Source organism: Chiloscyllium punctatum, chromosome 10, assembly GCF_047496795.1.
Source record: "Chiloscyllium punctatum isolate Juve2018m chromosome 10, sChiPun1.3, whole genome shotgun sequence".
In the NCBI taxonomy this organism is placed as follows: Eukaryota; Metazoa; Chordata; class Chondrichthyes; order Orectolobiformes; family Hemiscylliidae; genus Chiloscyllium; species Chiloscyllium punctatum.
In genome coordinates this window covers 72,663,804-72,687,491 of record NC_092748.1, presented here as the reverse complement: position 1 = coordinate 72,687,491, position 23,688 = coordinate 72,663,804, and the positions used below count along the sequence as shown (strand labels likewise).

Sequence of the window (23,688 nt, the reverse complement as noted above, 5' to 3'; positions counted from 1 at the left end):
TAACTACCTTTGACCATCAAGGCAGCATCTGACCATGTATAGCATCAAGGATCCCTTGCCAAACCAGAGTCAATGAGAATCGGAGAAAACTCCCCGTTAGTTGGGGCATACCTGGCACTAGGAAAGTGGTTGTGCTTCTTGCGAGTTAATTATCCCAGTCACTGGACATCTCTGCAGGAGTTCCTCAAGGTATTGTATTGGGTTCAACCATCATCTGCTCTTTATCAATGACCTTTGCTCCATCATAAGGACAGAAGTGAGCATGTTCATTGATGATCGTGCAATGCTCAACACCATTTGTGGTGACTCCGATACTGAAGAAACCCGTGCCTGTATGCAATATTACCTGGACAAGTGAGAATCCAATTATTTCCCCTTAGCATTAAATGACATTTTTATTACTGAATTGGTTGAAACTATCAACAGGAAGATAAGCAAAATGGCAGCAGAGTAGAACACCTGACAGGAGCGAGTCCGTTCCAACCAATTTACTTTCTTCCTCTTACTTCTTTACTTTCTTTTTTGTTTCTTATAGTTCTTTAGGTTTTCCTCTTTGCTCTACTTAACTTCCGCTGGTAGTCGGCCGAATCGTGGCTTCACTGATGTCCGGAGTGGTACCAGAGCGCGGCTCTGCAGCGAGGTGGCTGACACGGCAATAGAGCATGGCAACAGCTGGGGTCCAGTGCAAACCCAGCTCAAAAACACTTAATGTTCACCTGTGTTTTTGTTTTTGCTGCTGTTTACCTATTATTTACTTAGCTATGCTGCTTAACTCTGTGATCTGCCTGTGTTGCTCACAAGACAAAGCTTTTCAATGTGCCTTGGTACACGTGACAATAAATTAAAGTCAATTAATGGAACTCAACTCTAAGCAGGACAAACCAGCCACCTGATTAGCACTCCATCCTCCATCTTTAACATTTACTCCCTTCACTACCAATGCACCATGGCAGCTGTCTATACTACTTAAATAATGCACTGCAGCAACTCACTTGAGATTCTTTTGACACCTCTCACATCTAGGAATTACACTACCTAGAAAGACAAGAATAGTAAACACATAAGAATATCATTTGCAAGTTCCCCTCCAAGCCACAGATCATCTGGACACGGAACTATGTTGCCACTCTTTTACTGTATGGAATCAAACTCCTGGAACCTCTTTGCAAATAGCACTGTGAGCATATCTACACCCCATGGAGTGCATTGTTTAAAGAAATCTTCTCACCACCACCTTTTCATGGACAATAATAGTTGGACTATTAATTGTATCACAACCAGCAATAACCATATCTTCTGAATGAATAAAAGTAAAGGGCGGCATGGTGGCTCAGTGGTTAGCACTGCTGCCTCACAGCACCAGGGTCCCAGGTTCGATTCCAGCCTCGGGTGACTATCTGTTTGCACATTGTTCCCCGAGTCTGCATGGGTTTCCTCCCACAGTCCAAAGATGTACAGGTCAGGGGAATTGGCCATGCTAAATTGCCCGTAGTGTTAAGTGCATTAGTCAGAGGGAAATGGGACTGGGTGGCTTGCTCTTCGGAGGGTCGATGTGGACTTGTTGGGCCGAAGGGCCTGTTTCCACACTGTAGGGAATCTAAAGTGATCCTGCTGTTGTGACAGCTTTCACAGAGGAAAGTAGGATTGAATAATACATGATGCTCTCTAGCTAGCTTTGGCAGTGAATGGCAAAAGCACTTTGTTCCCATGAAAGATAAGCAACAATTCCAAGGAGAACAAATCAGGTGGGAGAGAATGTAGGTTTTACTGGGAACAATGACATGAAAGCTAATGTTGAGAGTGTAATCGAGTAGGAGGTTAGCTGCAGAAATATTGTGGGTGACTAGAGGTTATTTGTAAGTGTTGTTGTAATTGAAATTGGAATTGGGAAGAGGCAAAAGAGACATGACATCACCCTTGCCCAATTTTGTTTATAATGAATTGTATTTAACTGTTTGAGTTGATATAAGTTAACATATTTCAATTTGCCTTATTTAATTATAATTGTGAGTTAAACAAACTCGCATTGAACTTCAAAATGGGAGGAAAAGAGCACTAAAACATCCTTTGTTGCATTATTGTAAATTTTACATTGAAAGAATATTGACAGCCTGTTTATTTTTGGCCTCTTGGCTCCAGTACATTAATAACATGACGTGAATAGAGAAAAGGGATAGTAATATGTAATACTTTGGCTTCTGTGGAAGGCATTAGCTACTGCTTGACCTACAGAGTAATAGTAGCATTTTCTAATTTTGTTCCAGATTTCCAGCAAATACAGTCTATTGCATTTTTTGTTTAAATAACTAACGACTCCTTTCTAATGTTTCATTCTAAAATGGCAGCCTACAATAACTAAATAAACTAGTGTTCAATTTTGTGTCCTGATATGCGGCCATAAATCTCTGGTGTACTCAGGAGCTTTCCATCTCATAATTACATTGGGTATTTTGAAATCCTTTCTTCATTTATAAGCAATCCTTCATGCCCACTTCAGCATTCTTCTACAAAGCAAAAATGCTGACTCAATCAGCATTGCAGGCAATTTTATTAAGTAAGTTACCAAAGAGAATTTATATTGGCTGCCTTGCACAATTCAGTTTGTAATTCAAATGAAAATAGTTTTACAGATGTTTTTTTAAAATCCAAAGATGATGGGTGGAATTTTCGAACTTTCATTGACTATTATGAGTGAGATTCTTACAGTCTGGCCCACCATGACTGGGAGACAGTTCTCATGTTATGTTCCACTCCTCACCTCATTAACTACACAACCTGACTCTTCAGCATCCTTCTTGTGCAACTGCATGATAGGAGAGATGAAAGTGTTCATCACTGCTAGCATCTTCTGGAATTTATGCTGTTGGCACCAAGTTCAAAGCCCAACTGCACATCACTTAAAATGCAGCAAGTCACAAATTGCCCTTTTATAGTGTAGTGCTGGACAATTATAGCACAGAAAGCAAAGCTTACAACCCATTTCTCTGTTAGGACTTAGACATTTTAGCGAATGGGATAGTGGAGAAGAGGCCTGTCCATTTTTCCACAGGTGACCACGCCACCAGATCCAGCCAACCTGGACACAGATGTGAGAGGTATTAGCTTCCTTGCTACAATGCTCCAATTCAGGCAACATTCTGGCATATCTCTCTCCATCCTCATAATGCAATCAATTCTTCCTATACTGTGGGGACAAGAACGCCACACCATACACCAGTTGTGACCTCACCAAAGATTTGTATAGTTCTAACATATCCTCTCGGCTCTTATAATCAATTCCACAATACATAAATGTATGAATCCTGTATGGCCTTAACTACTTTATTAACCTGCCTTGCTGCCTTCAGTTGTATGTGGACAAGCACCCCAAGATCCTTCTGTTCATCCAAGCTTCATGCAGTCCTGCCATTCATTGATTGCTCCTTTGTCTTGTTACTTCTTCTCCTCACTGTTTTCAAGGTTAAATTCCATCTGCCCATCTCACCAGCCAGTCAATACTTTCTTGTAACCTAAAATGTTCTTCTTCACTGTTGACCATCTGGCCAATTTTCATGCCATGCTGCTTCTTAAGTGGTGGGCAGTTGGGCTTTGAACTTGGTGCCAACTGCATAAATTCCAGAAGGTGCTGGCAGTGATTAACACTTTCACCTCTCCTGCTATGCATTTGCACATTAAAGATGCTGAAGAGTCAGATTGTACAGTTAATAAAGTGAAGCATGGAAGATAGTATGAGAAATGTCTCAAAGTTGTGACGAACCTCTATAAGGTCACCCCTCAGCCTCCGACATTCCAGGGAAAATAGCTCTAGCCGATTCAGCCTCTCCCTATAGCTCAAATCCTCCAACCCTGGCAACATCCTTGTAAATCTTTTCTAAACCCTTTCAAGTTTTACAACATCTTTCCGATAGAAAGGAGACCAGAACTGCTTGCAATATTCCAACTGTGGCCTAACCATTGTCCTGTATGGCCGCAACATGACCTCCCAACTCCAGTACTCAATACTCTGACCAATAAAGGAAAGTATAGCAAAAGCCTTCTTCACTATGCTTTCCTTTCTACCTGCGACTCCACTTTCAAGGAGCTATGAATCTGCACTCCAAGGTCTCTTTGTTCAGCAACACCTTCCCATTAAGTGTATAAGTCTTGCAAAGATTTGCTTTCCCAAAATTCATCCCCTGTCTTTTATCTAAATTAAACTCCATCTGCTACTTCTTAGTCCATTGGCCCATCTGATCAAGATCCGGTTGTAATCTGAGGTAACCTTCTTCGCTGTCCACTACACCTCCCACTCCTTTCTATCCCCACCTCATTCCCCAATCATCAGCACAAATACCACCATTACCTAGTTGCTTTCAGTTCTGATAAAGGATCACTGGACTTGCAACGTTACTTTTTTTTCTCTCTCTCTGTAGATGCTACCAAATCTGTTTTTCTTTAAAAGCTAACTCCCCCTTTTGTCCCAAAGTCCTGCAAGCTTTCTCCTTCAATTACTTTACCAATTATTTTTAAAAGTTGTATAGGTTGTTGTTGAAGCTGCTTCCACTGACCTTTGAGGCAATATATTCCATGACGAACATATGGTAATTCATACATTTTATGGGATTTTTTATTCCTTACGTTGCCTCGTGCTATTTAGCCAACTACCTTGAAATCTGTGTGATTACTGGCTTACATGTCAATGCTTTGCTGAGATATGAACATCAGTAGCAAGGCCAACATCTTTTGCCCAAGCCACCTCTTTGAGGGGATACAGTCCATGTGGTTCTCATGCCACTGTTAAAAATGGGCTTCATAGGATTTGGACAATGAAGAAATGACAGTACTATTTTCAAAAATTAATTCATGGGTTGGTTGCATCGCTGGCTGGGCCAGCATTTAATGCCATCCCTAATTACCCAGAGGGCAGTAAAAATTAACTGTATTTCTCTGGGTCTGGTAGACATGTAGACCAGACCAGGTAAGGATGGTGGCTTCCTTCCCTTAAGGATATTAGTGAACCGGATGGGTTTTTCCGATAGTTGACAATAGTTTCAAGGTCAGACTCTTAATTCTAGATTTTTTTCTGCCATGGTAGGATTCAGGATGGTATATGACATGAAAGAAAATTTGCAAATAGTGGTATTCACAAGCATCTGCTTTTCTATGTTCTTCTAGGTGTAGAAGTTAGAGGTTTGAAAAGTGCTGTTGAAAGAACTTTGACCAATTGCTGCAATGCATTTCTTAGATGGTTTACACAGCAGCCAATGTGTAGAAGAAAGAATGTTTCAGGTATTCGATGCGATGTCAAAGCTGATTTCCTTTGCTTGGATGATGTTGGGCTTCTCAAATGTTGTTGTTTATTGTTGTCACTCTTGACTAATGCCTTGAATATGGAGAACAGATTTTGGCGAGTTGTGAGATAGGCACAAGATATCTAGCCTATATAGCTACAGTATGTATAGATCAGGTCTTTTTAAGAATCTGATCAATGGTGATCCCTGGGTTGTTTTTGGTGGAGGATTCAGCCTTTGTCATTTTGCTCAGCATGGTTACATTCTCTCTTGTTGTAAATGGTCATTGTGTGGCACTTGAGCACTAGTGTAACTTATCACTTCTCAGCCCAAGCCCAAATGCTGTCCAGGCCTTGATATATACAGATAAAGTCTACATCCATCATTGGAAATAGTTTTCCCTTATTTAATTTCTAAAAGCCTTTCATGATTTTGAACACATCCATCTAATTTCACCTGAACCTTCTCTGTTGTACAGTGAATAATCATAGTTTCTTTAGTCATATTGGAGCTTTTGATTTCTGGCAAGTCTGCATCCTCTATAAAGTCTTTACATTTGACTTTAAAATGTGGTAGCCAGGATTGGTCATTTGACTCCAACAAAGGCATGAACAGCATTTAGTACAGTGTTTCAGGAGAACATATTTGCTTTTGCACTTTTTACTTCTGTTTATAAATTCAAGGATTTCAACCTTCTGAACTTGTCCTCCCACCTTCCAAAACGTGTGAACAAATACCGAGCCATGTTGTTCCTGCATGCCTTTTAAAATTGTGCTGCATTGTTTGCAATGTTGTCTATGCTCATTCTTCCAACAAATGAATCACTTCACATTTCTTTGTATAAAAATGTTCTGCTGTGCCTATTTCTCTAACCATCCTCCTGAAATCAATCCTTTTCACTGGTTATTATATTTCTGAATTTCATATCACATGCAACCTTTGAAATTATGTTCTATCTATCCAGATCACTAATTATGTACCTAAACAATCAATCATTCCAACATGTGCCTCCTGTTTGAAGAAAACTTGCTTACCATTGCTCAGTGCCTCTTACCATTGTTAATTATATATCCACAGAGCCATTGTCTGTTTAAACCTTCAACTTTTATGTAGTACTTTACCAAGGTCTTTACAAACTCTGGAGATTATACACAAGAATATTTAATCAATTTAATATTTTCAATATCACTCTTTTTATTTTTGGAAAATAATCTTTCTGATTAGCTTGGGTGAGATGTCCTTAAACCTCCAAGATAACCAATGAAATACATTTGGCTTCTTTTTGTTTATTTCTAATGTAGTTGCGTTCACTGGGGGTTCATTTGGTTCCCTCTGTTAGATCAACATATTTTGATATGAATGCATTCAGATAAAGATCCTTTAGTCTTATTTCTTTGATACCTTTGTAAAATCTAGTCTTGATTGTTGATGTTTTTTTTGTCTTTCCTTTCCTACCAGCATCTAACCCATGTTTCACATATTAAATTGATTATCCCAAGTGCTGATACAGTTATCTAATTACAGCAGTGTAATTGGTCTGAGGGAGGTTCAGATCGAAAGCTTGAGTTTTCTTAATTAATGTAAGTCAATTACTCACAGCATTAACTACTTGAGGCTTTAAGGATGATTTAGAATTTCTATTAAAGAAAGAATCAATCAATATTTTGAGGAGTATTTTTTATTTCACAATACAGTTAAGGATGCATTAGAATATAAAGAATTCCCCATACATTCTACAATAATGTTATTGTGTGTGATATATCATAATTAAGGGCATATGTGTATTAAAATAATACCTTTGTAAGGTGGATATGTATGAACAATTTGGATTATATAAGCAACACATTTTAATGTTACAATCCTATTTTTAGCCTGGAAAACATTCATTTTAATGCTTAAATGTAAAACAGTAGACTGAAAGAAGATGAGATGGGCTTGCATTTAAACAACTACATTGTATAATTCTTTTCCATATGAGACATAAATGAGAAGTTATATTTTATAAGTAATATAAATTAATGATGCAATAGTTAAAATGCTTATTGTAAATGTTCAGATGAGTACAATGGATGATTAACAAGGGAAAATGGATTTTAATATATAAGAAAAGATTTTTCATGGTAGAGATATATTAGACTCAGTAGTTTATCTGCTATTTTAAATATTATTTTAAGTATTGACTCAAACATCAATTTGTTTTAATCAAAACACTCTGATGCATTCTTCCCTTCTTGCAGAATGAATTCACTGTATTTTGTCATCTGTTTTTGTGTGTTGTTAGGGCTGCCTTATTCAATGAAACAAGCTGGCTTTCCTTTAGGAATACTGCTCCTTTTTCTGGTTGCATATGTAACAGGTAATTCATTCGAGGAATTATATTTTTAACATTTCATTAATACTTAAAATTATAGCAATTAAAGTTTAATGTGATAAAATTTTAAATAGATGACAATTGTTCCATTCTGTACATAGATTATTCAATTATACTGTTGATTAAAGGAGGGAACCTGTCTGGAACAACCACTTATCAATCTCTGGTGAACAAAGCTTTTGGTATAACAGGTTACCTGATCCTTTCATTCCTGCAGTTCGTGTATCCTTTCATTGGTAAGAATTTAATTTTGACTTTGCTTCATCAGTAAATTTCTTCCAAGGCCTGTAAAGATAACAACTATATATATTTTTGCAGATTAGCAATAAATCAAAGTTTTGATTACATTATATTTATTATGAAGTATTAGACCATTATAACAAAGAATGGTAAGAGATCAAATAGCTATGTTCAAAATTCTGAGAAATTTTGAGAAAGTAAATGAGGAGAAAAGCTTTTTAGTAAGAAAATATTAAAAGTATGCAATGTTTTACCTGGACAAATCTTGAAAGGTTTGTAAAGGAAGAAAGGAAGAAAGAAAGTGTATGTAGAAAGGGCAGGGCTATGTGGAAAACTGGTTGATTCTTTCAGTGAAGTATGATATGTTTGGTACTTCAGGCTGCATTCCTTGTGAAATGTAGAATTCTGTAATCCTAGTGTTAGGCATAGAATCCATGTGAAGTGTTTTGCACACATTGTTTTACACAATTGCCTGAGAAATTGATTATTCCACTCGGCCATTCCTCTCTGCCTGGAACACTCCAAACATCTCCATTTAAATTGGAGACTTCAAAGAGTTAATATGAATTTAAGTGACTGTTCCTCAGGAAAAGTTGGACTATTAAAAACATAGTCAAACTCCTTAGTAACTATTCAACAGACTCCACAATTATCTCAGAAGTCTCCAAATATACCTCCCTCCAACTACATATATTTCCTAACCCTGACCTGACATGCCTGGGAGCAGACACCATTCCCCTGACATCATACCCAAACCCCAATCAAACTTCATACTCACAAACCAGACCCTACAGTGCCCCCACAACTGTAGCCACCAGATATAATGCAATCCATCTGTCATCGGATATAACCCAATCCACGATTCCCTCTGCCACAGCTGGACCCATCCCTACCTGACCCCGCCCCGTCCACCACAAGAACCAAAGCACCAGACCATTCTCCATGCCACACCATCTCTGCTACCCATCTAAAGTGCCCAATATTTCCCAACTGCACCAAATTTTCCTAAATACTGCATCATTTAGCTGGTCCCCTTGCAACCTTACTCACCTGATATCTTACCCCCTTCTCACTGGGCATCCTACCCACCTGTTGTCCTACCCAGCTGGCACCTTATATACCTGACACCCTCTCCTCCTATTGTCCTAACGCCATGTTTACCTTATGCACTTAATGTGTCAGAGTTGCTATCAGACAAGCTGTAGGGATCTTTTTTTATTGGAATATGGCAGCTGACAGATCTGAAAGGGCTGTGTGGTTTACCTTCCTCTGAGTGTGTGGTCTAAGAAAGAGTTGTCTTTATTTCCCCTTGGAAATACAGAGTTCCCTCTTTACATAATTAGGAAGGGCTGGAGTAGCAATCCCATGCAGATTGGAAAATACAGCCCTGAGTGTTTCCGGCCAGAACCAAACAGTCCAACCCAAGCAGAATGCGCAAAATCCTCAAATAAATTATAATTTTGGCAAAAGCAGTGATATTTAGCATGAGAATAGAAGAATAGAGCACTGGAAAGACCAAAGTGGCTCATCTGTTCAATGCCACTGTCCTGGAAGTATCAGATTCCATAGTATCTGATACCCCTCTATGAAAGTTTTAAATAGGTATTTGTCCAAATCTGTTGTATCAGCCTCTTTGCTCTGAGTAAAAGTTATTTTTGGGGAAAACTGCAAACCTAATCTCACGTTATATTTGGTCTTGACTGCCCCAAACCTCTTAAATTTGCATACTGTTACAAAGCAAAAGAGTATTTATTTTATGATATTTGGTCTACATAAATGTTAAACAGATATTCAAAAGGTTTAAAACTGTGATTATTAAAGTTTCCAAGTTTGCGTGATAGGTCTTGTTCTGTTTCATTGTCATATACATGTTAATCCATTTTGTAAAATGCCATTTTTAATTTTCAGCCATGGTAAGCTACAACATTATATCAGGAGATACATTAACAAAAGTATTACAGAGAATTCCAGGAGGTAAGTGATTTTTTTAGGGTTGCTTAATAACAGTAACATACAATGTAAAAAACAGGTTCACCCAAAAGTGAAAGATTGAGAGATGAACTGAATAAAAATAAACTTAACTCCTACACTTTTTTAGTCAATATGGCAAAAATGTTTAAATGTTCAATCTTCTCGCAAGAAAGAAGCTCAGAATATCTTTCTCTTGAACAATATAGGCATTTGAATAATTTAAAATATTGGATGTTTCTCAACTACCTTTTTTCTTATTCTTATCATGTGCACTGTCACATTGTCATAAGAACAGAGACAGATAACCTACTCACAGCTCTGCACCAGCGTTGCTGAGCAACCAGCTATGACTGCACTCTGAGTTGCATACTTCCTGGGGCCAAAACCTCTGCTCAGACGCTTTCTCTGTTACCTTCACTTCTCCTACCATGACATATCTTTTGGAATGTAACAGAGTTCATTTTTATAAAGCACAACATTTTAATGAACAGGAATACAGAACTAATATTGTGTTTTAAAATGTATAGATGTAATTTGACAAAATACAATTTGAATGTAAATTTATGTATAAAATATTTGCTGTGCCCTTAGAACATTTTGGCACTGGTGTAAATGTTACTGACTACCATTAGAAAAGAGAATTGTTTCAATGCCTGTTGAATGCTTATCTTGTTTCTGTGTGCAACTCAAAACATAACTCAAAAATGAGGAATGCTTATGGGCCAGAGTTTCCGATGTAAAGGTAGTCGGTGCAGCAGCATCAATAGGAGTTGTATGCAGGAACATGCAGAATTCCTGACACAGCTGACTCCACAGGATTTGCATGGGAAGTTAAACATCTGATGGACAATTACCCAGTGTACCTAACTATATTAAAGTCAGACTCATCACCATGACCCCTCAACCCCATGATCCCCTCTCACCCCTCACTTACATACCTGATACCTCTCCACCCCAACTCTAATTCTGTCCCTACCTCATCTGACCTGACCGGTCTTAATCTAACCCCTCCCCCACTGACTAGATCCACCCTTCACCTCTGCCATACTGCCACCACCACCACCACAATCTGTTCATTTGACTGACTCTCCACCCTCACCACCTACCTATCACTTAATGCCCTCACCCATTTGGTCCGTTACTCCCGCACTTATCAAAAGCCCCAGATCTAACTCTGTATTTCTCATGCACTTGGGACTCCCCCACCCCTCCTCATTTTGCATCCCACCCTCTTGCCAACTAGCCACTCCTTAGTACACCTGGGTGTGGGGTGTTGGTGGGTGGGGAGGGAATGGAGTTGGGGTGGGTGTTGTTCCAGCATAATTCTCTCTGTTGTTGCTTGCCTGGATTCCGAGATTCATTTTCACTGCTTTAGGGTACCAAGACTCCTGGCTTGGACATTTGCCTAGAATACTGCAGGAAGATTAACTGGCAACCATAAGCCTGTTCTGGGTTGGAAATAAGAATTCTGAATTCAAGTGGAAACTTCAGGGAAATGTCTCAAAGTTACTGCTGTAGCTCTTCTCACATGACCCTGAATTGTAGTTGTGTCATTATTTCTTTAACATCACTGGGTCAAAATTAATGATTTCCTCCATTGTTATCGAAGGTCACCAACTTCAATTCCTAGCATGACATTGGACAAAGATTGCCATCAACATAACTTTCTTCCACTAGAGAAAAGAAAATTGATAAAACATGGAGCCTTGGATGACAAGAGATGACGAGCGTCTCGTCAACGTGAAGAAGGAAGCTAACATAAGGTTGAGGAAGCAAGGATCTGGCACAGCTTTAGAGGATTACAGGGTAGCTAGGAAAGAACTCAAAAATGGACTGAGGAGATCTAGAAGGGGGCACAAAAAAGTTTGGTGGGAAGGATTAGGGAAAACCCAAAGGCATTCTACACTTAGGTGAGGAATAAGAAATGATCAGAGAGAGGGTAGGGCTAATCAGGGATAGTGGAGGGAATTTGTGCCTGGAGTCTGAAGAGGTAGAGGAGGCCCTAACTAAGTTTTTTGCTTCAGTATTCACTAGAGAGAGGGACCTTGTTGATAGTGAGAATAGCATGGATCAGGTTAATAGGCTTGAACAGATTGATATTCAGGAAGTGGATATGCTGGAAATTCTGGGAAGCATCAAGAAAGATAAATTCCCAGAGCTGGATCAGATATATCTAAAGTTACTATGGGAAGCGAGGAATGAGATTGCTGCACCTCTGGCAATGATCTCTGCATCCTCGCTCTCCACTGGAGCAGTACCAGCTGACTCAAGGGAGGTAAATGTTGTTCCTCTGTTCAGAAAGGGAATAGGGAAATCCCTGGGAATTACCAGTCAGTCTTACGTCTGTGGTAAGCAAGGTACTGAAAGGATTCTGAGAGATAGGATTTATGACTATTTGGAAAAACACAGTTTGATTAAAGATAGTCAGCATGGCTTTGAGAGGGGCAGGTCATGTCTTCAAGCCTTATTCAGTTCTTTGAGGATATGACAAGACAAGTTGACAAAGATTGAGCAGTGTATGTGGTGGACTTGAATTTCAGTAAGGCATTTGATAATGTTCCCCACTTTAAACTCATAAAGAAAATTAGGAAGTATGGGTTACAGGGAAATATGGCTGTCTAGATACAGAATTGGCTGGCCAAAAGAAGACTGCAAGAGATAGTGGCTGGAAGTTATTCTGCCTGGAGCTCGGTGACCAGTGGTGTCCCGTAGGGGTCTGTCCTTGGGCCTCTGTTCTTTGTAGATTTTGTAAATGATTGGATGAAGAAATAGAAGCATGTTTGCCAATGACACAAAGCTTGGTGTCAAGGGCTGTTGCAGGCTGCAACAAGATTATGACAGAATGCAGAGCTGGGCTGAGAAGTGGCAGGTGGAGTTCAACCTGAGTAAATGCAAAGTGATTCATTATGGAAGGGTGAATTTGAATGCTGAATACGGCATTAAAACAGGATTCTTGGCAGTATGGAGGAACAGCAAGATCTTGGAGTCCATGCACATAGATCCTTCAAAGTTGCCACCAAAATTGATAGCTGAAAATGTGTTGCTGGAAAAGTGCAGCAGGTCAGGCACCATCCAAGGAGCAGGAGAATCGACGTTTCAGGCATAAGCCCTTCTTCAGGAATGAAATGTCGATGCCCGAAAGCTTCTTGGATGCTGCCTGACCTGCTGCGCTTTTCCAGCAACACATTTTCAGCTCTGATCTCCAGCATCTGCAGTCCTCACTTTCTCCTACCAAAATTGATAGGGTTGTTAAGAAGGTGTATGGTGTTTTGTCTTTCATTAACAGGCGAATTGAGTTTAAAGGCTGCGAGGTTTGCTGCAACTCAATAAAACCCTGGCTCGACCATACTTGGAAAGTTGGTTGCCTCATCACAGGAGGAATGTAGATGCGTTAGGGAGAGTGCAAAGGAGATTTACCAGGATGCTGCCTGGATTGAAGGGCTTGTCTTATGAAGAGAGGTTGAGTGAGCTAGGACTTTTGACACTGGAGAGAAGAAGGAAGAGAGGTGACTTGATAGAGGAGTACAAGGTAATGAGAGGCATAGGGTAGATAGCCAGAGACTTTCCCCCAGGGCAAAAATGGTTGTCATGAGGGGTCATAATTTTAAGGTGATTGGAAGAAGGTATAGGGGAGATGTTAGATGTAGGTTCTTTATACAGAGAGTGGTGGGTGCATGGAATGCACTGCCAACAGTGGTGGTAGAGTTAGAGACATTAGGGACATTTAAGTGACTGCTGCACAAGCATATAGAAGGCAGTAAATTGAGGGACGTATCGGTAAAGTTAATCTTAGATTAAGATAAATACTCGGCACAACATCATGGGCCAAAGGACCTGTACTGTGCTATACTGTTCTGTGTTCTATATACAAAGAAATGTTTTGATGCAACAATCAGGCAATTGTGGGCAAGGCTTAAACTGTCTCAGTGGAGATTATGTAACTACAAACTGGTTGAATGTGCAGAGCTATTAAAGACTATAAAATGTATTTGCTTATGCGTAGTGTGGTATAGTTCCTTGGTCTATATGTAAATGTGTGCAGATTTTGTTTATCAAATCCAATTTCAGCCACATCTTCCAGCCTTTTGCCTAGGGGCACTGAGATCCATTGTAGCATTCCTGGTGCTGTACCAGGCTGGAAATTAAATGTGACACTTGTTTAACAGAATGTAATAAATAAGAGCAGGGACAGATTATTTGGCCCCTTCAGTCTGTTTCAGGATTCAACAAGACCATGATCGATATAAATTATGGCCTGAATTTTATTTTCTGGCTTTCTCCCACTCCATAAACCCTTGACTCTCTTGTAATACAAAATTATCTCCATTCAGCCTTAATTATATACAAAGGTGCAACCTCCACACTCTCTGGAATCAACAATTCTAATGATTAACAACACAGTGGGAGAAGAAACTCCTCCTCATCTCTCTCCACTTGTAAAACCGTTCCTCCTAATTCTAGATTTCACACAACATCTGCCCTGTAAAACCCCCTCAGGATCTTATATATTTTGATAAGACCACCCCTCGTTCATCTGAGCTCCAATAAGTATAGGCCCAAACTGTTTGGTCAATATTGGACCTGCTGTACTCTTTTGACAGTTGTCCTTCGAGGAACTAGACATTGTTTCTAATCAAAAACACTGCTGAGCTTCTACCAGGATAATTAAAATCAGGCTAGAAATCATATAACCAGCTATTCTCTGCCATTACCTCAATTGTCAAATGGACCCTGCAAATGTTTCACCAGATTTACACTGATAAATTAATGGCATTGCAAAATAACTTATGTTTCAAGTTGTTTTTGGCATGTGACTAATTCTAGTAGTTTTGCTTCTCAGCTCAAAACAATATGTATGCTTGGTATTCTAAGCCATAAAAAATATGTGATTTGGAGGTGCCAGTGTTGGACTGGGGTATACAAAGTTAAAAACTACACAACACCAGATTATAGTCCAATAGGATTGTTTGGAAGCACTAGCTTTCGGAGCACTGTTCCTTCATCAGCTGGTTGTCAGGCGTTATGTGATTTTTAAAATACAAAAGGTGAACTGGTAGCACTGTGTTTTCCATCCCTTAGGAGGCACTGTTTCACCACCTTAATATTTACATGCTTCACTGTAAACAGACTTACATGATAAATGGTCACAGCTAGGTCAAATTTTCCAGGATATTAGTTTGCAGATCTTTTTGAGAATTGCTGGGGGAATTTTACAAGGTTTCCAAGATTGAATCTGGGATCTTCCCAAGAAAGAAAGTGAAAAGTTGGAGCATGAATCAATCCTCAAGGGTGCAGCTAGCATTGAAATTATATGGCCACTTAAAAATAAGTATCAGAGTGGGAGCTATTTGTCAAAGCATGGGATGCCAGGGAACTATTAGGGCATAAAGCTGAGTCTGATGAATTATATTCTTTGAGTATGTGGGCTAGTGGTAGGAGTGGTATAGGAACCGTGGCATTTCTGCAGCTCTCAACAGGATATTGTTAGACAGATTAAAATTGAACAATTACATAACTGAACACTCCAATCATCACAATATCCTGACTGACCTCACATCCCCTCTGACGATCCTCATGAGCCAACCTGACTATTGCCTGACCTCCCACCTCCTAACCAGACATAACCAATTTCACCCCCTCACCTCCTCCATTTCATTAATTTCCAGCCCAACTACACTCTAATCCCCAACCATCCACTTAAATTTTCCAGACCTGAGTAGCATTCAACTCTGCACTGAACATATTATACACTTATCCACCATTTGCCCCCTTACCCAACTAAACCTCACCTATCTCCCTCCAATCCTACTGACCCACTTACCCCCTTTCCAATTTGCTATTCACTCACTCATCCATTAGCTGATATTGAGATAGGACGTTTTAATTTACCATTACAGAAGCTAAAGGTGTAGGGAAAAGTGAATCTACCCTCGATCCTACTTCACTTTGACAAAGATCCCTGATGGACACTGTACATTTCTGTGGAAGTTGGGAGTATAAACTCTCGGTAGGAATGCACAGCAGCATTGATTCGGGATGAGCCTGGATTTTCAATTGCAGCCGCAATTTCATCATGATTGCCACTGCTTGGACGATCTGGGCTCATGACATGGAGAAAATCAACTTGACCTTACCGCCTTCCAATACATGGATAGCAACAATATTTCATCTTTCCTTAACCTGGTAACTTCAATTGTCTTTTTATATTGAAGTCAAAGAGGTCAAGTAACCAGTTTTCTAATTATCATGGCTGGTGTGGTCAAAGGGTGTAATGTAATTGGGAGCCTAAAGTTCAGTCAGAACAGCCACGCTGAAATTCTCCAAGTAATGACAATCACTGTCAAATTAGAGCTCTGCTCCTCCTTTTTATCACTGTAACTGCATTTTGGGTTGGGATTTCTGATCCTGGCTTTCTTCAGACACATGGCCTGCACATAAAATTGGAGCCCTTCTTCATAATGCTGGACCATCAAAGGAAGATTCACAGCATTAGCTGCTATATTCTGGCGAGCATTCTGCACTGAAACGTTTTGGGACATTTAACAGCATTTCATTGTGCGCAGTGAGTAAATGCGTGAATATGTAGGTGTGTAAGGGGTAGGGTGGGTGAAGTTAGTCACTTAGTGGGTGGAATTGCAGCTAGGTAAGGTGAAATCTTGGCAGGGTGGGGGTCATGGGTTGGTAGTATGGCTGCTGTTTGAAGTAGGTACATGGATCAGGAGCAGTTGTCAAGCCAGTCACAGTGCCCGGGGAAATTAGAATGTTGGGGGCTGTTGACGTTTGGGAAATAGGTGAGGTTGGATCTCGGAGAGGCAGAACATCAGTGAGGAAGCTGGGTAATGGTGTGATCAGGTCTGGTTGGGATGGGTTGGAGGAATAATGGGTTAACTGGAGGACACAGAGGGTTTGCCCAGAGTGGGAGGTGGTGGAGGATGGGTGTTCAGATACTCAGAAATTAGACCGGGATTTTTCAAACATCTTGTAGGCTGCTATCTAGGTATGTAACTAGATCAATATTGGGAAAGTGGAAGTTCCCAGTTAATTATCATGGAGGTCTGCAGAGCAGGATTTCCAAAGAGTCCAGATGTGCATCTTCAGACATACATCCAAAACTCCAATGAGCCAGAGATGGGAAAATTTGGCCCATTATTCCATGAAGTTCAGAACGTCAGATAAATGATCATTGCTATGTAAATAAAGGGAGTATTGTGGATTTTAAAATCAGAAAATCTTAAAAATTAAATTCTAACACTTTATTTGTCTTTTTGCAGTTGGTCCTGGAAGCATTTTAGCTGAGAGACATTTTGTAATTCTGCTAACAACCGTTCTACTTACTCTTCCATTGTCTCTGTATCGCAACATTGCAAACTTGGGAAAGGTGATTATTGTTTTAATTTTGCATAACTGTTGGGTTTTAAATCCACAAGTTTTTTTTTTGATTATAGATAATATATTCACTGCTATAATCTGTACTTTAGTGAAAGTAAACCTTGACCATTAATTTTAAGTACCAGCCTATCAAACTTAATTGCCCTCTGGTAGCTGGGAGCCCACCTCTCGTTGTGCAGAGCCATTGTTGCACTAATCTAGTCTACTCTATTTGCTGCTCACAATGTGGTCTACTCTACATTGGGAAAGTGAAGTATCGAATAGGTGATCACTTTGCAGAACACTCACGTTCTGTCTGCAACAAAGTCTCTGGGCTTCCAGTTGCCTGCCACTTCAACACACCACTGTGTTATCTCTCTAACATCTTGTCTCAGGCTTGCTGCAGTCCCTCAGTGAAGCTTAGCACAAGCTGGAAGAACAGCGTCTAATTTTCTGCTTGTGAACTCAGTAGCCTTCTGACTCAATATCAAGTTCAACAATTTTAGGACTAGAGGCACCTTCTCCCATGTTTTTCCCCAACCCTTAAACACCAGGACTTGATGTCACACAAAATCCATTGTCAGCTACTCATAGTCCCTATTTTAAAGCTATTCATTCCCCCAGGCTGATCTTTACTCACTGCTTTGTCTAACTGTTTTTCTCTCTCTTTGGGCTCAATATCCATCTATTGCTTACTCTCCATTCTCCCTGACACTGTTTTCTGGATAAATACCAACCTTTTCATCAGTTCTGAAGAAGAGATACTGAACTTGAAATGTTAACTCTAATTTCTCTCCACAGATGCTGCAAGACTTGCTGAGTTCTCCAGCAATTTCTGTTTTTGTTTCTGTTATTGCACTGTTGATTTTGTGCTTGTGCTAAAGATTGAAATTTTCATCCAAACACTTTTCATAGAATGATTCAGAAACATGACCTGCTGACATGGTGGCAGGTTTGGAATGCTTTCACATCTCTAATCAAAAGAAATTGGTGAATTTGTGTAGCACAAATACATGAAGACTGACAGGATTACTGTGTGGAAATAGCAGAAACTCTGGCAGCCATGTCAGGGATTAGGGAGGATCTAGACAATTCGTTTGATTATTGATGATAGAACCTAACCTATACTTTGACACATGATTCTAACCTTGTCCTTTCTCATTGGTGGTCAAGACAAACCTTCTTCACAAGTCAGAGAGATAAGATGTGTTGTGACTTCTACAGGGCTCGCTGCTCACAATGTATTGAAATGATAATAGGATATCAAAGAATTACTGCCCCATTACATTATGTAAATCTATAATTACAGTGACAATACCAGCTGCTTCAACATAGCAAGCTCTCCCTATATGGTGGCTACCAGACTAAAGGTTTTGGCTTACAGACCTGATTGATTTCAGAATGAAATGCAGTCTGATGAAAGCCTTCAGAATCTCTAACAGTCCAATAGCCCTCTTTGAGTGTAAACTCTTGCTGATAGGTGAGCATCATCACAGTCTGCCACTCAATGAAGATGAAGAGGGTGAAGAAAATATAGTGGTTTTACGTTGCCTCGTCACCTATCGTGTCTAATTAAAGGTATGTAGCCAGATGAGAGCACATGGTATTGGGGGCAAAGTACTAACTTGGATTGAAAGTTGGTTGGCTGATAGGAAACAAAGAGTATTGATAAACGGCTCCATTTTGGAATGGCAGGCAGTGACCAGTGGGGTACCGCAGGGATCAGTGCTGGGACCGCAGCTTTTTACAATATATGTTAATGTATAGAAGATGGTATTAGTAATAAAATTAGCCAATTTGCTGATGATACTAAGCTGGGTGGCAGGGTGAAATGTGAGGAGGATGTTAGGAGATTACAGGATGACCTGGATAGGTTAGGTGAGTGGTCAGATGCATGGCAGATGCAGTTTAATTTGTATAAATGTATGGTTATCCACTTTGGTGGCAAGAACAGGAAGGCAGATTACTACCGAGATGGAATCAATTTAGGTAAAGGGGAAGTACAAAGAGATCTGGGTGTTCTTGTACACCAGTCAATGAAGGTAAGCATGCAGGTACAGCAGGTAGTGAAAAAGGCTAATACCATGCTGGCCTTCGTAACAAGAGGGATTGAGTATAGAAGCAAAGAGGTTCTTCTGCAGCTGTACAGGGCTGTGGTGAGACCACACCTGGAGTACTGTGTGCAGTTCTGGTCTCCAAATTTGAGGAAAGACATTCTGGCTATTGAGGGAGTGCAGCATAGGTTCACGAGGTCAATTCCTGGAATGGCGGGACTACCTTACGCTGGAAGACTGGAGCGACTAGGCTTTTATACCCTTGAGTTTAGAAGACTGAGAGGGGATCTGATTGAGACATTTAACATTATTAAAGGATTGGATACTCTGGAGACAGGAAACATGTTTTCGCTAATGGGTGAGTGCCGAACCAGAGGACACAGCTTAGAAATACGGGGTAGACCATTTAGGACAGAGATGAGGAGAAACATCTTCACCCAGAGAGTGGTGGCTGTGTGGAATGCTCTGCTCCAGAGGGCAGTGAAGGCCCAGTCTCTGGATTCTTTTAAGAAAGAGTTGGATAGAGCTCTCAAGGATAGTGGAATCAAGGGTTATGGAGATAAGGCAGGAACAGGATACTGATTAAGGATGATCAGCCATGATCATATTGAATGGTGGTGCAGGCTCGAAGGGCAGAATGGCCTACTCCTGCACCTATTGTCTATTGTCTACCACCAGGGATATATTTCCCTCCCCACCCCTTTCCACCTTCCACAAAGACCGTTCCCTCCGTGACTACCTGGTCAGGTCCACGCCCCCCGACAACTCACCCTCCCATTCTGGCACTTTCCCCTGCCACCGCAGGAACTGTAAAACCTGTGCCCACACCTCCTCCCTCACCTCTATCCAAGGCCCTAAAGGAGCCTTCCACATCCATCAAAGTTTTACCTGCACATCCACTAATATAATTCATTGTATCCGTTGCTCCTGATGTGGTCTCCTCTACATTGGGGGGACTGGGCGCCTCCTAGCAGAACGCTTTAGGGAACATCTCCGGGACACCCGCACCAATCAACCAAACCGCCCCGTGGCCCAACATTTCAACTCCCCCTCCCACTCTGCCGAGGACATGGAGGTCCTGGGCCTCCTTCACCGCCGCTCCCTCACCACCAGACACCTGGAGGAAGAACGCCTCATCTTCCGCCTCGGAACACTTGAACCCCAGGGCATCAATGTGGACTTCAACAGCTTCCTCATTTCCCCTTCCCCCACCTCATCCTAGTTTCAAACTTCCAGCTCAGCACTGTCCCCTTGACTTGTCCACACTTGTCCGACCTACCAAGCTCCTTTTCCACCTATCCACTCCACCCTCTCCTCCCTGACCTATCACCTTCATCTCCTCCCCCACTCACCCATTGTACTCTATGTTACTCTCTCCCCACCCCCACCTCCTCTAGCTTATCTCTCCACGCTTCAGGCTCACTGCCTTTATTCCTGATGAAGGGCTTTTGCCCGAAACGTCGATTTTGCTGCTCCTTGGATGCTGCCTGAACTGCTGTGCTCTTCCAGCACCACTAATCCAGAGTCTATTGTCTATTGTCTATTTGGGTCATGTACCCTGACACCTATCAAGCCAGAGAGCTCCTAAGCCTTGGTTTCACTGTTGGATGAGATTCATGCATCTTCTGTTGTCAAGGCTCTCCACACTACCACTTTCTCTTAACCAGAAATTTCAGATTGTTTCATGCTCACCTACCAAGACCAACACAACTCCTTTCCTTCCCTAACAAGACAGTTGCCATGTTTTTTTATGGAGGTTCATTATGAACATTCCCTGAGCAAGTGTCATTTTATGCTACATTTAAACAACAAGCTCTTAAGATAGCTGTTATCTTGGAGTATGCATGATAGCAATGCAGTTGCTTTTATTCAATGAATGGGATGAGGAGCTTGATGATGTTTTATTGGAATCAACACACTCCATTTAAAGATTTCTTAATCACTCAACTTAGTGGGCCCTCTTGAGGTGCAATGTTAGAATCCCTACCCTCCCCAAAATCAAGAGACCCAGGTTCAAGTCCACCTGCTTCAGAGGTGTGTAATAACATTTCTTAACAGGTTGATAAGAAAAGATGGTTACATTTTAAAATAACATTTTATTCAAGCTCTGTGCCATTCATTGTTGACAGTGGAATCACTGACAAAAAAAACACATATCCACAGCGATGAGACTCAATGTTCCAGGAAAGCGTTTGTTCAAATCTGATCAAGGCTGACGGTTAATCACTTTTACATGGTGTTGGTGAAACATACTTTTAGTTATCTAGATACCATTTGCTTTTGAAGACTTCATTGTGGAAAAACTTGATGTGAATGTACTTTCAGACATTCCAGTCTTGGAAACCAATATGTCAGTTTGTGCAGATATATACCTAGTTCTGTTTGGTGACTCCACCAGCTAAGCTTCTAGATTTCCTGCTTCTTCCAGTCCACACAAAGTGAGGCAAGCTCCTTTCACACTCCCTCAAAATTAATGACAGTCCTGAAGAAGGGCTCATGCCCGAAACATCGATTCTCCTGCTCCTTGGAAGCTGCCTGACCTGCTGCGCTTTTCCAGCAACACCATTTTCAGCCAAAATTAATGACAGTCTGGCCAGGGAGTTTCATTGGATGGTCAGACTATCTTGCAGAACTACACATTTGCAATTGTGCCATTGCCTGTTTTTCACAATAAAATTGTATCAATCTACCAACTTTGCATCCATCACATACTTTGACTAGTATCACTGATAGACCTTGTGTCACAAACCTCTCCTGTGAACTGCAATATGTGTCTCACAGTTAGCATTTTTCTTGAGTAAGAACAGCAATGAAGATTCTCCAGATGCCATGACATAGCAGTGTACTATGTAATACATGCATAAGGCTATTCTCATAGCCTGCTCTTCTGGATCAATTTCACATTCTATCTAGCATATGTATTCTCAGTCTCACATACTCATTCAGGGGTATTTCAGCATCTTCAGTGCAATATTGACAGACTGCAATGACAAGTTTGACCCTTCAAGTAATGTCAACTTGCATACTGTTCAAAAATATAAATGTCACCTTCTGTTACATCCCAGAGATAACCATATGGAGTTGGAACCAAAACTTAATGACCATGAAGACCTCGAGTCATGGCTGTGACTCCTCAAAGCCTGTCCACCATCTACAATGCACAATTCAGAGTGTGATGGTATACATTCCACTTTCCTAATTGTGTGCAACTTCAAAAGACATTCATGAAGCTTGACAACGTCAGATCAAAGCAGCCTATTTGATTGGCATCACATCTACCAACTTTGACATTCACTTCCCACTCTATTGATGCACAGTGGCAGCAGTTTGTACCATCTAAAAATACACTGCAGCAAATTACCTAGGCCTCTTCAAACAACATGTTCCAAACCTGTTGCTCTATCAAGGACAAGGGCAGCAGATACAAGATAACCCCACTACCTCCAACTTCCACTCCAAACAACTGACTTGAAACTACATCCCATTTCCTCACTTTAGCTGGGGCAAAATAATGGAATTCCCTTCCCAGCAGTTCTGCGGGTGTCCCCAACCACCAGCACCGCAGTGGTTCACAAACAGGGCACCTCGTATACTTTTCAATCATAATTCATGATGAGCAATGAAACCTTTCCTTTTTGGCAAAGCTCACATCCTGTCCAAGAATTTAAAACAAATGTACTTTGAAGAGGCCACACTGTACAAATGCTCATGTATATCCATACAATTTGTCACTGGTATGTCTGAATCTGTAACTGCCCTCAAGGAAATGGCATGCTGTGTCTAGAGTGATCTTCTAGAGACCCCAGTCATCAAATTTGCGAACTTTCTCTACTGTGATGGCAACAATCCTGAAGAACATTTCACATTATTGATGTGTGTCTCTGTGCTATGTGCTTTGTTATGCAAATATGCCATGTTTATTCCTTCATACATCAGACATCACCTTCTGCTATTCACCAAGTTTAACAGGACCTTTTTTCACCAAAATTGCTAGTTTCCAAGCTGAATATCCCTCTTTCATCACTTTTGTTTCCACCTATTCAAAGGCTTTTCATTTTTAAGTTTACCATTGTTTGATATCAAATGTTAACTCCCAGTTACTACCATTGCCTGTGATAGTTTATACAGAGGAACCTCGATTATCCAGCATTCGATTAACAGAATTTCAGATAATCCAAACAAGATTGCAAGGTCTTGATGCGTGGCAAACTATGTTATCCGGCATCGATTATTTGGCATTCGATTAACTGAACAAAATACTCCCTGCCCATTTGAGCTCCTTGTAACATCCAAAGAAAACATGATCATTCTCTATAATGTCCTAGAAGCCCTCATGACTGCTGCCTGTCTTTATCCTCAAACATATCATCAAATCAAGTCAATCAATATTTCTATACCCTTAATCTAGCATCAA

The 23,688-nt window shown here is 40.6% G+C and overlaps 1 protein-coding gene across 3 annotated transcripts in view; it reads left to right on the top strand.

The window, feature by feature from the left end:
• slc38a11 (solute carrier family 38 member 11) overlaps positions 1 to 23,688 on the top strand; it is an 83,325-nt gene that overhangs the window by 8,800 nt on the left and 50,837 nt on the right. For 2 of the 3 annotated variants that reach the window (XM_072579489.1, XM_072579488.1), the window contains exons 3-6: positions 7,552 to 7,626; positions 7,743 to 7,877; positions 9,790 to 9,855; positions 17,124 to 17,230. In XM_072579489.1, the coding sequence (XP_072435590.1) occupies positions 7,552 to 7,626; positions 7,743 to 7,877; positions 9,790 to 9,855; positions 17,124 to 17,230 (383 nt within the window). Of the gene's footprint in view, positions 1 to 6,739; positions 6,851 to 7,551; positions 7,627 to 7,742; positions 7,878 to 9,789; positions 9,856 to 17,123; positions 17,231 to 23,688 lie in introns of those variants that run through there. The other variant, XM_072579490.1, reaches the window with a different exon arrangement.